This window comes from Psittacula echo (genome assembly GCF_963264785.1).
Source record: "Psittacula echo genome assembly, chromosome: 2".
Classification (NCBI taxonomy): domain Eukaryota; kingdom Metazoa; phylum Chordata; class Aves; order Psittaciformes; family Psittacidae; genus Psittacula; species Psittacula echo.
The window spans coordinates 60,597,331-60,613,175 of NC_137737.1; the positions used below are offsets into that span (position 1 = coordinate 60,597,331).

The 15,845-nt window shown below is 67.2% G+C and overlaps 1 protein-coding gene across 1 annotated transcript in view; it reads left to right on the forward strand.

The window, feature by feature from the left end:
* Positions 1–14,757, forward strand: part of LOC308216951 (SCO-spondin-like) — a gene marked incomplete at both ends in the record, with an annotated part of 32,001 nt that extends 17,244 nt beyond the window's left edge. The window contains 32 exons of the mRNA XM_080609653.1: positions 96–275; positions 364–486; positions 566–692; positions 789–914; positions 1,001–1,092; positions 1,174–1,338; positions 1,931–2,183; positions 2,258–2,385; positions 2,504–2,650; positions 3,333–3,496; positions 4,632–4,765; positions 5,052–5,311; positions 5,828–6,043; positions 6,388–6,585; positions 7,022–7,189; positions 7,275–7,406; positions 7,486–7,726; positions 8,554–8,706; positions 8,811–8,857; positions 8,947–9,108; positions 9,186–9,302; positions 9,890–10,028; positions 10,118–10,320; positions 11,071–11,244; positions 11,303–11,448; positions 12,128–12,264; positions 13,109–13,403; positions 13,501–13,596; positions 14,103–14,163; positions 14,260–14,390; positions 14,478–14,628; positions 14,735–14,757. Of these exons, the coding sequence (XP_080465779.1) occupies positions 96–275; positions 364–486; positions 566–692; positions 789–914; positions 1,001–1,092; positions 1,174–1,338; positions 1,931–2,183; positions 2,258–2,385; positions 2,504–2,650; positions 3,333–3,496; positions 4,632–4,765; positions 5,052–5,311; positions 5,828–6,043; positions 6,388–6,585; positions 7,022–7,189; positions 7,275–7,406; positions 7,486–7,726; positions 8,554–8,706; positions 8,811–8,857; positions 8,947–9,108; positions 9,186–9,302; positions 9,890–10,028; positions 10,118–10,320; positions 11,071–11,244; positions 11,303–11,448; positions 12,128–12,264; positions 13,109–13,403; positions 13,501–13,596; positions 14,103–14,163; positions 14,260–14,390; positions 14,478–14,628; positions 14,735–14,757 (4,889 nt within the window). The remainder of the gene's footprint in view (positions 1–95; positions 276–363; positions 487–565; positions 693–788; positions 915–1,000; positions 1,093–1,173; positions 1,339–1,930; positions 2,184–2,257; positions 2,386–2,503; positions 2,651–3,332; positions 3,497–4,631; positions 4,766–5,051; positions 5,312–5,827; positions 6,044–6,387; positions 6,586–7,021; positions 7,190–7,274; positions 7,407–7,485; positions 7,727–8,553; positions 8,707–8,810; positions 8,858–8,946; positions 9,109–9,185; positions 9,303–9,889; positions 10,029–10,117; positions 10,321–11,070; positions 11,245–11,302; positions 11,449–12,127; positions 12,265–13,108; positions 13,404–13,500; positions 13,597–14,102; positions 14,164–14,259; positions 14,391–14,477; positions 14,629–14,734) is intronic.
* Between the last annotated feature and the right edge of the window lie 1,088 nt (positions 14,758–15,845).

A 15,845-nucleotide genomic window follows, 5' to 3' on the forward strand; every position in this document is an offset into this window, starting at 1 on the left:
CAGACCCTCGCACGGGGGTAGCCGTGGCTGAGCCGTGGGGCAGGGGAAGGCTATGGGGGTGTCCGGGGTTCCTCACACGCTGCTGGCTCCCGCAGTGCCTGGCGGGTGGGCAGCCTGGGGGTCCTGGTCCCCCTGCGACGCCACGTGTGGGGGGGGCGTGCGGAGCCGGGAGCGGAGCTGCAGCGACCCCCCCCCAAAGAACGGGGGGGCTCCGTGCCCGGGGGGGCACCTTCAGACCCAGCCCTGCAGCCTCCAGCCCTGCGGGGACCCCCCAGGTACGGCGGGGGACAGGGACACGGGAAGGAGCGGGGGACACCGGGTGCCCCTTGCATCCCTGAGCACCCCCTGTGCCCCCGACCCCAGCCTGCGGCCCCCGCATGGTGCTTGTGCGGGCCGAGGACTGCGAGGGCGGACGGGACCCCCCCTGCACCCGGAGCTGCGGCGACCTCGGTGGCAACGGCACCTGCGGGCGGCGCTGCCAGGCCGGTGAGGGATGGGTGCGGGGTCTGGGTGCTTGGGGGGGCTCTGGGTGCCGAGTTCCGGTGCTGAGGGCGCCCCGGGACAGGGTGCTGGTGCCCGCCGGGGCTGTTCCTGCAGGACGGCGGCTGTGTGGATGCCGGTGAGTGCCGGTGCCACGTGCCTGGTGAGCAGCGCCGGCCCGGCGAGGTGTTCCTGCAGGACTGCCGGCGGTGGTGAGTGCGACCCCCGTGTTGCACCCCAAGGGGCTTGGGGAGGTTTGGGGGTGCCCCTGGCTTGTCCGCATGGCTCATCCCGGTGCCGGTCCCCAGCACGTGCCACAACGGGACGGTGACATGCGAGGACGCGTCCTGCGCCGTGGACTGTGGCTGGTCCACGTGGTCACCGTGGACCCACTGCAGTGGCAGCTGCGGCGTGGGGACGCAGGAGAGGTTCAGGTGTGAGGCTGGGTTGGGGCTCTGCCCCATAGCCATGGGGCGGCTGCACCCCACGGATGGAGCGGCCACGTGATGCCTTCCCGCAGGTCACCCACCAACCCCACGGCAGCTGCCGGCGGAGCGCCCTGCACCGGGGCGGCGCGGGAGCTGCGCGAGTGCCACGAGCCCTGCAGCACCGGTGGGTGACACCAGGCACATTGACCCCCCTTTGCCTCGGTGACCCCTCAAACACCACACGTCCGTCTGTCCGTCCCGGCAGAGCTCGGCAGCGCCTGGAGCCCCTGGGCACCCTGGTCCGAGTGCTCCGTGTCCTGCGGCACCGGTGAGCAGAGGCGGCACCGGGCCTGCACCGCGCCGGAACAGAGGGAGTCCTGCACCGGCCCCCACCTGCAGACACGGGATTGTAACACCCAGCCCTGCCACGGTGCGTGACCCCCAACCTGACCAGGCCCGACCCACTGCTGGGGGGCTTGGGGTGCTGTGGGGTGAGGGTGGTATGGACTGGGTGCTGTGGGATTACGGGTGCTGTTTGGTTTGGGGTGCCATGGGCTGGGTGATGGGGGCTTTGGGGTGCTGTGGGTTTGGGAGTGCTGTGGGTTTGGAGGCCCCATGGGTTTCAGGGTGGCTTGAGCTTTGGGGTGCTGTTGGCATTGGGGATCTGTGGGATCAGGGGTGCTGTGGGCTGGGCGCTGTGTGTTTTGGAGTGTTAAGGACAGGGTGCTGCGTGTCTGGGGCTGTGAGGCTGCCTGGCTGCGGCAGGATGGGGGAACACCCCGGCATCGGGGTCCCACCAGCTCCAGGCCCTCCATGCCTGTGGCATCCACCCACTTGCCAGCCCTGGCCTGGGGAGCTGGAGGGCACGGGCAGTGAGGGGTGCTAAGAGTGGGGGGGCACTGGGAATGGGATTCCAGGTTTGGGGGGCACAAGGGATGGGGGGGATCAGGGAGAGAGGCCCAGGGCCGCGGGGTCCCTAGGGACGGGAACCCCTCCACCGACGCTGTCGCTGGTGCCCGCAGCGCGGTGCCCCGGGCACGCTCTGTACCGCACGGCTGCCCAGTGCCGCGCCGTGGGGGGGCCCTGCCCGCGCCTCTGCCTGGACCTCGGCGCGGGTGTGGAGTGCGCCGCGCGCTGCCGCGACGGCTGCGCCTGCCCCGCGGGGCTCCTGCTGCACGGCCGGAGCTGCGTGCGGCCCGCGCGCTGCCCCTGCTACCACCGCGGCCGCCTGTACCTGCCCGGGGACACCGCTGCCGGGGACGCCTGCAACAACTGGTGCGGGAGCGGCTCGGGGGGGGGGGGGCCCGCCCGGGGCTGACGCCGCCGGCGCTGACCCCCGTCTCCCGCAGCACCTGCAGCGCCGGGGCCATGGTGTGCGGCACGGAGCCCTGCGCAGGTACCGCGGCGGCACCGGCGGCGCGGGGGTCACGGGGTGATGGGGGCACGTGTGGACCGTGCCGGGCTCCAACTGTGCCGCGTACGGCCTCAGTTATGTGGGGTGCCGTGGGGCTGAGCCCCCCCAAGGCGCCTTCCCCAAGGGCTGTGGGTGTTGGGGGTCACTGTCTGAGCCAGTGGCCCCATCCCGCGTCCCACAGAGGCGCCGTGGGGCGCGTGGTCGCCGTGGGGCCCTTGCAGCGTCTCGTGCGGCGGTGGCGAGCGGCTGCGCCGGCGGCAGTGCCAGGAGCCCGAGTGTGCGGGGCTGGGCCTGCAGAGCCAGATGTGCAACACCCACGTGTGCCGCGGTGAGTGCCGGCCTGACCCATGGCCTGACCCATAGCCCTGACCTGCACCCCTGACCCATACCCCTGCCTCACAGCTCCACTTCATAGTCCTGTCCCTTACACCTGCCCCATAACCCTTCTCCATAGCCCTGACCTACTGTCCTGACCCACAGCCCTGCCCCATGGACCCAATCCACTGCCCTGTGCCTTAGGCCTGACCCATCCACTTGCCCATACCCATGCCCCACAGAACAATCCCTTAAGCCTGCCCCGCAGTCCTGCCCCACGCCCTTGCTCTATAGCCCTATTCCTTAAGCCTGGCCCATGGCCCTGCTCCATAGCCCTGCCCTACTGCCCTCACACGTACCCCTGCTCATACCCATGCCCTGCAGCTCTGCCCCATAGCCCAATCCCTTAGACATGTTCCATGCCCCTACCCCACTGCCCTGACCCACAGCCTTGCCCCATGGCCCTCACCCATACCTCCACCCCCAGCCCTGCCCTATACCCTTGGCCCATACCCATGCCCCACAGCTCTGTCCCATAGCCTAATCCCTTAGGCCTTTTTCACACCCCTGCCCCACAGCCCTGCCCCATAGCCCTGCCCCACACCCTTGATCTATAGCCCTGCCCCACAGCCCTGCCCCATAGCCCTGCCCCGTTCCCCTGCCCCACGGCTCTGCCCCACGGCGCCGCCCCACAGACTCGGGCTGCCCGCGGGGCCGGGTGTTCCGCGAGTGCGTGGGCGGGGCCTGCCCGTTCAGCTGCGCCCACGTGTCCGGGCGCGTGGGCTGCGGGGGCGGGGCCTGCGCCCAGGGCTGCGGCTGCCCCGTGGGGACCTTCCTGCACCGCGGGGAGTGCGCGGGGGTGAGCGCGGGGAGGGGAACGGGGATGGGAATGGGATGGAATGGGAATGGGGATGGGAATGGGGATGGGAATGGGATGGGAATGGGATGGAATGGGAATGGGGTGGGAATGGGGATGGGAATGGGGATGGGAATGGGATGGAATGGGAATGGGGTGGGAATGGGGATGGGAATGGGATGGAATGGGAATGGGGTGGGAATGGGGATGGGAATGAATGGGGATGGGGATAAATGGGGATGGGAATGGAGATAGGAATGGGGATGGGAATGAATGGGGATGGGAATGGGGATAAATGGGGATGGGAATGGGTATGGGGATAGTAATGGGAATGGGGTGGGGATAATGGGGATGGAAATGGGATGGAATGGGAATGGGGTGGGGATAATAGGGATTGAAATGGGATGGAATGGGAATGGGGTGGGAATGGGATGTAACGGGAATGGGAATGGGGATAGGAATGAATGGGGATGGGAATGGGGATAAATGGGGATGGGAATGAATGGGGATGGGAATGGGGATGGAAAAGGGATGGAATGGGAATGGGGTGGGAATGGGGATGGGAATGGGGATAGGAATGAATGGGGATGGGAATGGGGATGGGGATAAATGGGGATGGGAATGGAGATGGGAATGGAGACAGAAAAGGGATGGAATGGGAATGAGGTGGAGATAATGGGGATGGAAATGGATGGAATGGGAATGGGGTGGGAATGGGGATGGGAATCAGGGTGGGAATGGGGATGAATGGGGATGGGTATGGGGATGAATGTGGATGTGAATGGAGATGGGAATGGGAATGGGGATAGTAATGGGAATGGGGTGGGGATAATGGGGATGGAATGGGAATGGGGTGGGGATAATAGGGATCAAAATGGGATGGAATGGGAATGGGGATGGGAATCGGGGTGGGAATGGGGATGAATGGGGATGGGGACGGGAATGGGGTGGGATGGATCATACCTGGGGTCATGGAGGAGCCCAGGACATGGGGTCATCCGTGGGATGTTGAGGGATGCCCAGGTGCATGGATGCTTCTGGGGGTGATGAATGCTCCCTGAGGCCATGGGTGCTCCATGGGGCGCTGGGTGCCCCCGGGTCCATGCCGTGTTCCCGGCGCTCCGGTGCCGGCGCGCAGGAGTGTCCGTGCGCGCTGCCGGCCCAGCTCCTGCGGGAGCTGCAGAATGGATCCACCGGCACCGCCGAGCCCCGGCTGCTGCCCGGGCAGGAGCTGCCCGCGGGGGGCTCCGTGCGCACGGCCTGCGCCAACTGGTGAGTGACCGCGACCCACAGCCAGCGCCTGCCCCACGGCCCCTGCACACGGGGTCCTTCCCCACCACCCCACGGCCCTTCCCTGTCACCCCACTGCCCTTCCCCACCCCTCTCTAACCCCACCGCTACCCCACATCCCTTCCCCATTGCCCCTTGGCACTTCCCCACCACCACCTACCCCATGGTCCTTCCCCTCCCATTACCCAGCCCCTTTCCACCCTCACCCAGCACCCAGCTCCCCTTACCCATCACCCCATTGCCCTCCCCACCACCCTGCTGCCCCCAGCCCCAGCCCCACAGCGGCCCTGTCACTGCCCCCCAGCACGTGCCGTCACGGCCACCTGAACTGCACGGAGCTGGGGGGCTGCCGGCAGGATGGGGCTTGGGGGTCCTGGAGCCCCTGGAGCCCCTGTGCACCCACATGTGGGGGGCTGGGGCTCAGCACCCGCCAGAGGGGCTGCACCAGCCCCACACCGGCCCATGGCGGCCGGGACTGCACCGGAGCCCGCACTGACGCCATGTACTGCCGGACCCCCGACTGCCCCGGTGCGTCACAGCCCCATGCCAGCCCCTCTAACGGATCACAGCCCCATCTGGTCCCCTCTGCTATGGGTCACAGCCTTTCTGCATTGTGTTATGCCCCATCCCTGTCCCCTCTGCCATGGGTCACAGCCCCTCGTGTCCCCTCTGCCATGGGTCACAGGCCATCTCCATTCCTTCTCCCATGGGTCACAGCCCAGCCCCAGCCTCTCTGCAGTGGGCCGTGGCCCATCCCAGACCTTCTGCCGTGGGTCACAGCCTCATCCTGTCCCCCTGCCGTGGGTCACGGTGCATCCCCATTCCCTCTCCTGTTGGTTCCATCATGCCAGGCCATAGGTCTCAGCCGCATCCCCTCTGCCCTGCAATGAGTCCCATCCCCATCCCCATCCCCATGGCATGATCCGCATGAGTCCCAGCCCCGTTGCCTCTGCCCTGCCGTGGCTCCCATCCCCATCCCCTCTGCCCCACGGAGCCATGGGTCCCACGGGGGTTTGGAGGTGTCACCCTGTTCTCTACCCCCAGCCATGCCCACCCCCACGCCGAGGCCCAGCCCCACATCCCTGGGCGCCGAGGCCGAGGGGGGCTTCGGGCCCTGGTCCCCCTGGAGCCCCTGCTCCAGGAGCTGCACCCGCCCCGAGGCACCGGCCACCAAGAGCCGCAACCGCTCCTGCAGCGGCGCCGGGGACTGCGGCGGGGAGAGCGAGCAGCAGCGGGCCTGCAACCTGCCCCACTGCGACGGTGCGGGGGGGGGCCTGACCCACCGCGTGTGGGGCTGGGAGAGGAACCTGCCCCATTGTGTGGGTGGGCTATGGCGAGGAGGGATGGACACCCAGCCCCACTGCACAGGGAAGCTATTGGGGGGGTCCTGCCCCATCTACAAGGGTGGGCTATGGGAGTGAATGAACACCCTGCCCCACTGCACTGGGGAGCTGTGAGTGGCCCTGCTCCCCTGAGCAGATATCTAGGGGGGGCCCTGCCCCACTGAATGTGTGGGTTATGGGGGGGACGTCCTGCCACGCTGCACTGGGGGGCCATAGATGGGGAGCCCTGTCCCTCGGCTCATGGGTGTTGGGGTCCCACAGCGCCCCCCTGCCCCGGTGGGGCCTGTGACTGTGAGTGGACGCCGTGGGGCCAGTGGGGCGGCTGCTCCCGGAGCTGCGGGGGGGGGCTGCAGTTGCGCCTGCGGGCGTACACCCCCCCCGGGCCGGGGGGCCGCTGGTGCCCTGACATCGGCAACGCCAGCACCGAGCATCGCGCCTGTGGCCTGCGCCCCTGCACTGGTGTGGGGCTGGGGGGGCTGTTGGGGGGCTCAGGGTGGGTTTGAAGGGGGGGCTGGGAGGGGATTGAGGGGCTTCTTGGGGTCTCGGAAGGTCTTGGGGTGGGCTTGGGGAGCTCAGGGGGGATTGTGGGAAGTTGGGGGGGTCTCAGTGCGATTGGGGTGTTTGTTGAAGGGTTTGGAGAGGGATTGGGGGCTCAGGGTGGGTTTGGGGGGGCAGCTGGGGGGCTTCTTGGAGGAGTTACGGGGTCTTTGAGGACTTTGGTGGCTGCTTGGAGTGGGCTTGGGTGGCTGGGGGGGGTTGTTGGAGGGGATTGGGTTGGGGGGCTTGTTGGGGTCTTCGGGGAGGTTGTGCGGGGTCGGAGGGGGCTGATGAGGGGACACTGGGGGAGTCTGGGGGTCCCGGTCATCGCCCCCACCTGACCCCCCCCATGATGCAGTGGACGGCGCCTGGTCCCCCTGGAGCCCCTGGTCACGGTGTGACCGGACGTGCGGGGGGGGCCGGTCCCTGCGCAGCCGCTCCTGCACCCGGCCCCCTCCCAAGAACGGGGGTGAGCCCTGCCCGGGCGAGCGGCACCAGCTGCGGCTCTGCAACCCCCAGCCCTGCGGTACGGACACGGCACCGGGGCACTGGGGTCACCGGGAGTCACTGGGGTCACCGGTGTCACCGGTGTGTGTCGGTGCCGCCCCCAGGGCAGAGCTGTCCCCCGGGCACGGTGCTGGTGCCCTGTGCCAACCGGTGCCCGCGGCACTGCAGGGACCTGCGTGCGGGGCTGTCCTGCGGGCCCGAGGAGCGCTGCCGGCCCGGCTGCCGCTGCCCCAACGGTGAGTGCGGCACCGCTCGGCTCCGGGCCCCGCAGCCCCGCGCCGGTGCCGTGTCCCCACGCGTGCCCGTGTCCCGCAGGGTCGCTGGAGCAGGACGGCGGCTGCGTGCCCCTCGCCCGCTGCGAGTGCACGGACGCGGCCGGGCGCGGGTGGGAGCCCGGGAGCCGCCACCGCGACGGGTGCGAGAGCTGCGAGTGTGACAGCGGCCGCCTGCGCTGCGCCCGCGACGGATGCCCCCCGCCACAGTGCCGCTGGAGCCCCTGGGGCCGATGGGCGCCCTGCACCGTCACCTGCGGGCACGGGCGGCAGCGCAGGCACAGGTGGCACCGGCCGGGGGGACACATGGCACACACAGGGGATGTGGTACCCTGGGGGACACCAGCACTGCGGGGGGACACATGACACTTGTGGCAGGGGGAAATGGCATCCGGAGAGGACACGGGAGATACGGCACCCAGGGGATACAGAACTCATAGATATGGCATTTGGGGGATGTATGGCACCTGGGAGGGGACACAGCGCATGGGGGACACATACTGTATGGGGGGGACACAGCATAAGGGAGGTACGTATGGCACCCTTGGGACATGACAGGAAATGGCACCTGGGGCAACATGGCACCCAGGTGGGACACATGGCACCTGGAAGACATATGGCACTTGGGAAGGGGATGGCAGCACCCCAGGGATACACATAGTACCTAGGGGACATGTGGCACCGGGGGGGGACACAGCACATGGGGGACACATATGGCACTGAGGGGGGACACACAGCACTTGGGAGGGACATATGGCACCCGGAGGACAATCGGTGGGGGACATGGCACCTGGGGACGACATGGGAGACACAGCACCCAAGGAGGCACATGGCACCTGGGAGGGACACATGGGATCATATGGCACCTGGGGGAGGGGGACATAGCACATGGGGGATACTCATGGTACTGAAGGGGGACACAGCACCTGGAGGGCACATATGGCACTTGCAGGGGGGGAAATGTCACCCGGGGGGACACGTGGCACACCTGTACCCAGGAGATACAGCACTCAGGGACATGGCACACAGGGGACATACGGCATCCAGTGGACACCCGGGACAGGTGCTGCTGTGCACCCCCATGCCGCGGGTGACCCCGGTGTCCCCGCAGGACCCCCATCGCAGTGGCGGGTGCTGTGCCATGCGAGGGCCCGCAGGAGCAGAGCCGGGACTGTGCCGAGGGGCCCTGTCCAGCCCTGTGCCCGCGGGAGGGCGGCAACGGGAGCCTGGGGGAGAGCTGGATACAGGGACCCTGCCGGCAATGGTCAGTGAAGGGATCGGGGTAGGGTGGGGACGGGGAGATGGAGATGAGGACCAGGATGAGGGCCACCACGGTTCCCACCCAGCCACCCACCCGTGCTCCCACAGCACCTGCACCCCCGAGGGCATCCAGTGCCAGGACACCCCCTGTGACGGTGAGTGCCTCCCCCTGCACACTGGACCCAGTGAGGGGACGAGGGCCAGGCCGGGTCCCCGCAGTACCAGTGACCTCCGTGTTGTACAGACCCCTGCCTCTGGGGGCCCTGGGGACCCTGGGGAACCTGCCAGGACCCCTGCAGCGGTGGCTACCGCCTGCGTCAGCGCCGGCCCCAGCACCCGGCGGGTGACCGGCAGTGCCACGGTGCCCGTGCTCAGACACAGAGCTGCAACACTGCTGCCTGCGCAGGTAATGCCCGCATGCGGTGGGTGCTGGGGCCGGTGCTGGTGCCAGTGCTGCACCCTAACACTCGCCAATGTGCCCAGGCGAGGGGTGTGATGAGCGGGGCCGGGTCTTCACCATGTCCTGCGCCAACCGGTGCCCCCGTGCCTGCGCTGACCTCTGGCCCCACGTCGAGTGTCTGCAGGGACCCTGTGAACCGGGTATGTGCACCAAGCTGCGGTAGACTCTGACCCATAGGGGGGTATCCCACCCCATAGCACAGCCCCCTGCCCTATAGCATGGTCTCTTGCACCATAGCAAACACCCCCCACAGCACACCCCTGTGCTCCGTAACAGCTCCCCACCTCATAGCACAGCATCCTGCCCCATAGTATGGCCCCCAACCAATAACACATCCCTAGCTGTCTAGCACATCCCCCATTCCATAACATGCTGCCCTGCCCCATAGTTGACCTCACTCCTCATAGAATGGCCTCCTGCCTCACAGCACAGCCCCTGCCCCATAGCACAGCCTCTACCTCATAGTACACACCTGTGCTCCATAGCACAGCTCCCACCCCATAGCATGGCCCCAGCCCCATAGCAAACCCCACCCCATAGCAAACACCACCCCATAGCATGCCCCCCCTGATCCTAGCACAGCCCCCCCTATCAACCCTGCCCCACAGCACCAGCTGCCCCCCAGTGCACCCATGTATATCCCCATGGTGGAGCCGCCATGTCCCACCAGGTCCTTGGGAGCACCCACAGCACCCATGGGTGCAGCCCTGCTCCTCTGTGCCCGTAGGGTGCCGGTGCCCCCCGGGACAGCTGCTGCAGGATGGGCTGTGTGTGCTGGTGGCCCAGTGCCGCTGCGGGCTGCCCACTGCCAACGGCACCCGGGAGCTGTGGCCAGGGCAGGCGGCTGAGCGTGGCTGCCAAAACTGGTGGGTGCCACTGCGGTGGGACGGGTGCCCTGTGCCGTGCGGCACAGCCTGTGGTCCAGGACTGATGGCTGGTGTCACTCCCGGCACAGCACCTGCAGGAATGGGACCTTCACCTGCCCGGCACTGGCGTGTCCCATCTATGGGCCCTGGTCCCCGTGGAGCCCCTGCTCTCACAGCTGCGGTGGCGGCAACACTTCTCGGCACCATGAGTGCCGGGAGAGTGCCGGGGGGGAGCCTTGCAGTGCCACTGACACTGAGGAGATGGCTGAGTGCAACCTGCAGCCCTGTCCTGGTGAGTGCCAGTGTGGTGGGACAGTGGTGGGATGATGCTGTAGTGATGGTGGGACAGTGGGACAGTGGTGGGATGGTGGGATGGCAAAACACTGGAACAGTAGGATTATAGCAGGATGATGGGGCAATGGTGGGATGATGGTGGGACAGTGGGACAGCAAGGGTTGGTGTGTTGATGGTGGGATGGCGGTGGAATGGTGGCTGGCAAGGGACAGTGGGATGGTAGCGTGATGGCAAGATGATGGTGGGGCAGTCACGATGGTGGGACAACAATGGGATGTTGAGATGGTGGCAGGAAGGTGGGATGGTGGCGGGATGATGGTGGGATGATGGCAGAACAATGGTGGGACAGTGGGATGATGCTGGGATGGTGGCGGCACAGTGGCCAGCCAGGGATTGTGGGACAATTGTGGGATGATGGTGGGATGATGTGAGACAATGGTGGTGAGACAGTGGTGGGATGATGGGATGATGGTGGGACAATGGCAAGACAGTAGGGCAGCAGGAGAATCGTGAGGCAGTGAGATTGCAAGGGATGGTGGGATGATGGTGGAATGGTAGTGGGACAGTGGGATGATGGCGGGATGATTGACACCAAGGGGCAGCAGGTTGGTGGGACAATGGTGGGGCAATGGAGGGATGATGGTGGGACAGCCAGGGGTGGTAGGACAGTGGGATGATGGAGGGATGACGGAGGGATGCCAGTGGGATGGTGCCCATCGAAGCCCATCGCTGACCCCGCTCCCCGCAGGCGGCTGCCGGCTGAGCCCCTGGTCCCCGTGGAGCCGCTGCAGCACCACCTGCGGTGGAGGCACCTCCGAGCGCCGCCGGGAGCTGCTGCCGGGGCCGGGGGAGCCGTGTCCCCTCCTGCCGCCGCCGCTGCTGCTGCTGCACCGCGTCTGCAGCGCCCACAACTGCTCCCCGGGTAAGGAGGGGGCGCCGGGCGGGGGCGCGGGGCCTGGGGGCTGCTCCTTGTGCCGCAGCCGCCGCTCGCCCCGCAGAGTGCCCCGGCGGGCAGCGGCTCGGGCCCTGCGCCAACGCCTGCCCCCGGCACTGCGCGCACCTCGGCCCCGGGGCGCGCTGCGTGACTCAGAGCTGCCAGCGCGGCTGCGCCTGCCCGCACGGACAGGTACCGACAGCGGGACCGGCGCGGGCACCGGGACCACAGCGGCACCCGGGGGCCCTGCTGCACCCTGGGACCCCTCAGTGTCCTGGGAACCACCAGCACCCAGGGACCTCACTGCCACCCAAGGGACACCACTGCACCACGGGGACTCTCCACCACCCAGGGACCCACCCCCATCACCCCAGGGACACCACTGCACCCCAGGGACCCAGCTGCCACCCAGGGACTCTTCTCCACCACTGGGGACCCCTGCCACTCTGAGGGCCCCAATGTCAACCCAGGGATGTCACTGTAGGGTCCCCACACCACCCTGGGGCCCCCACTGCACCCCAGGAACCCACCACCACCCCAAGTACCCCAATTTCACCCCAGAGATCCCCCCCAACCCTGGGTACCCTGATGTCACCCTGTGGACACCAGTATCACCCCAGGGAGCCCACTGTCACCATAGGGACCCCACACCATGCTGAGGAAGCCCTGCCACCCTAGGGACCCGTCTCCATCCCAGGGACCTCACTTCACCCCAGGGAACCTCCTCCACCCCAGGCACTACCCCTATGCTAGGAAACCCCCACCACCGTGGGGACCCCATTTCCCCCCCACTGCCTCCCAGGTGGGGGTCCCGGGGTTTGGGGTCCAGCCAAGGGGGGTCCCCGCGTCCCGTCCCTGCTGATGTTCGCAGGTGCTGCAGGACGGGGCCTGTGTCCCCCCCGCACTGTGCCGCTGCCACCTGCCCCCCGCCCTGGCCGCAGCGCACAACCTCTCCCTGGCACTGGAGCTGCCACCGGGCACCAGCCTGCAGCATGGCTGCACCCGATGGTGAGTGCTGGGGACGGGGGTCACCGCAGGCCGGGGGCTGGCAGGTGGGTGCTGACCCCATCACCTCTGTCTGCAGTATCTGCGTCCACGGCACCTTCAACTGCTCCCAGGAGGAATGTAATGGTGAGAGACCAGAAACCCCAGTCCTGTGCCCACACCATGGTCCCTGTGCCATGGTCCTTTCATCTGGTCCCTGCTCCATGGTCCCCATACTCATACCACAGTTCTTGCAGTGTGGTGCCTGTGACATGGTCCTTGTGTTGTAGTTCCTGTACCTTGGTCCCCATGCCTGTGCCATGGTCCCCACAATGCACTCCGTGTTTTGGTTCCCTTGCCGTGGTCCCTGTGCCATGTCACCTTGCCACAGTCCCAGCACCATGGTCCCTGTGCTGTGGTCCCCATGCCTGTGCCATGGTCTCCATGCTGTGGCCCCTATGCTGTGGTGCCGGTGCCATGTTACCTGTGTGGTGGTCCCTGTGCCATGGTTCCCATACCCATGCCATGGTTTCCACACTGTGGTCCCCATTCCTGTGATGCACTCTCCATGCCATTGTGCCTCTGCCATGCTACCTGCAGTATATTCCCTGTGCTGTGGTGCCCATGCCATAGTCCCTGTGCCATATTCCCTGTGCCATGCCCCCATGATACAGCCCCACATCTCCTCGCAGCATAGGACCGCAGCCTGCGGTCCCCATGGTCACCCTGGTCCCCCTGCTCGGTGACATGTGGGATGGGTGAGCAGCATTCCCAGCATCACCCGCTCTGGCAGTGCCATCATGCAGGGGCAGAGTGCCAGGGGCCTACTATGTGCCACAGACCCTGCAGCTTCCCCCCCTGCCATAAGTGCCCCCGGCTCTACTCCCTGCCCCGGCTACACTGAGGCACCACACTGCGCCACACGGCGCCGGTGCCATGTCCCTGTGCCACACGCAGCCTGTCCTGCCGGTGAGCGCTGGCAGGGCCCCGATGCACTGGACAGCTGTGACCGGAGCTGCTGGGACATTGCGGAGCCCCAGCACAACTGCAGCACCCCCCTGGCCCCCAGCTGCGCCTGCCAGCCCGGGCACTACCGCAACAGCACCGGACACTGCGTCCCGGCCGCCCGCTGTGAGTGCCGGCACCGTGGGCAGCTGCACCAGGTCAGCGGTGACGGGGGCTGCGGGTGGGGGTCCTGCGTGTCTGGGTGTCCCTTGTGTCCTCCCATGGCCAGGCTGAGCCCTGTGTTGTCCCCCCCAGGCCGGCAGCATGTGGCAGGATGGGTGTGAGATGTGCCGCTGCCAGGATGGGAGAGTGACCTGTGCCGCTGGCTGTGCCCCACTGGCCTGCCCTGAGGTGTGGGGGGTCAGATGTGAGAGGGACACATTGAGGGGGAGACAACATGAGAAGAGGGGATGTGTGGGGATGGGACGTGTGGGGAAAAGAGCATGTGTGGAGCAGGTGCATATGGGGGGGACATGCATAGAGCAAGGGCATGCATGGGCAGGAGGCATGTGTAGGGAGGGGACACATTTGGGGCAGGAGAACACTTGGGCAGGGGTCACACAAAGGGAAGGGGCACGTGGGGATGGTGTGTACATGAGGAGGGGACGTGTGTAGGGAAAAAGGCACTTGTGGGGCAGTAGCATTCATGGGGAGGACGCATGTCTAGGGAGGGCACATGTGTGGGGAGAAGGCCCCAGTGGGGAGTGGACATGGGTCAGGAGTCTTACAAGAAGGGACACACATGGGGAGGAGGTCCCTTGCTTGGGGGTCCCACAAGGGGAGGAGGTCCCATGGATGCAGGTCACACACGGTCTGAGGGTCCCACATGGTGGGATCTGACCCTGCCATCCCATCAGGGCACAGTGAAGGTTCGGGAACCAGGAGGCTGCTGCCCCGTGTGCCGGGAGGAGTGGCCAGGTAAGGTCCCCACATGCCACGGTGGGTCCATCACCCACCAGCACCCCATGGCACTGACGCATCGCGGTGTCCCCCACACTGTGCCATGTCCCGCAGAGGAGCCGCCCGCCACGTGCCGGCGCCTCACGGAGCTGCGCACCATCGCCAAGGGCCCCTGCGCCCTGCGCGATGTCGAGGTCTCCTTCTGCGCCGGGCACTGCCCGTCCCGCACCACCGTCACCGCCGAGGTCAGCGGGGCCGGGGGGGGGGGGTTCCGGGAGTGGGTGTCGGGGTCCGCGGCTGGACCCGGTGCGAGCTGCAGCGCGTCCCGGCAGGAGCCGTACCTGCAGAGCGTGTGCGAGTGCTGTAGCTACCGCCTGGACCCCGCCGGCCCCGTGCGCGTCCTGCGGCTGCCCTGCCCCGGCGGCCAGAGCGAGCCCGTGGTGCTGCCCGTCATCCGCAGCTGCCAGTGCAGCCCCTGCCAGGGTGAGCACCCCTGATCGCCCCCCCGCTGCGCGGCAACACCCAACGCCCCGCACCCCCACCCGGCGGTGGGTGCAGCACCCCGAGACCCCCGACCCCTCTCCCACAGGTGGGGATTTCTCCCGCCGCTGAGACCCCTTCAGGGCGGTCCAGACCCTGCCCTCCCCCCCGCAGTAAACCTGCGGGAACAGCCCCCACATCCAGCAGCACGGACTGGGAAGACTGGGAAGGGCTTGGGGGGATTGGGGGGGAATTAAGGGTACTTTGGGGGACTGGGATGTGTCCAGAGGGACACGGGGGGGACGTGGGGGGCTTGAGGGGACTGAGAAGGGATTGGGGAGGATCAGGGGTGGGAGTGGGAGAGGCTGGAGAAACAGGGAGGGATGGGAAAGGTTCAGGGGGCAGTAGGGAGGGATGGGGAGGGACATGGGAGGGTTCAGGGGGTAACAGGGAGGCACGGCAAGGGACTGGGGTGAGTGGGAAGGGCTTGGGGAGGACCAGAGAGGGTTCAGGGAGACCATGAGGATCTAGGGGGGACTGGGAAGGGACCAGGAAGGGACTGGGGGGAGCAGGGGGAGACCGGGAGGGGTTGGGGGGACAGAGGGGAACATGGGAAGGACTATGGAGGGCTCAGGGTGGGCCAGGAGAGACTGGGTGGGGACGTGGGAGGGCTTAGGGAGGGGACCAGGAAGGGCTACGGGGGGGGGGGGGGGGGGCGCAGAAGGGTCTTGGGGGGAACCGAGAGGGAGGGGTAAAGGTTTGGGGTGACTGGGGGGGCCCATCCCCAGTGCCGGTGTGCAGGGGGTGTCATTTCCCCATTGTCCTGCTGCCAGCCACAGCCTCACCAGGCCTGTCCCATGGGGCTGAGGGTTCTCCAGGGGCACCAACGGGGCACGAGGCTGAGGTTCAATTAAAGCTGCCGATCGCTTAATTGTGATCTGTTCATTAGAGCAGTGAGGGATGGGGGGGCCCTGGAGGGAAATGGGGGCTGCTCACCCTGGGAACCAGCATCGCTTTTGCCAACCATGGCACGGCCACGTGCTGCCACAGCAGGAGTGAGGGGCTTGGGGAGCTCCATCAGGCAGGGCCAAGGAGGTGGGATGGGATTGGGATGAGATGGGATGGGAATGGGGTGGGACGTGTCTGGTTCTGGTGACCTCTGGCACCCCAACATGGGCAGCACCTCTTGCCAAGACAAGCCCACATCCCTCCGGATCCCT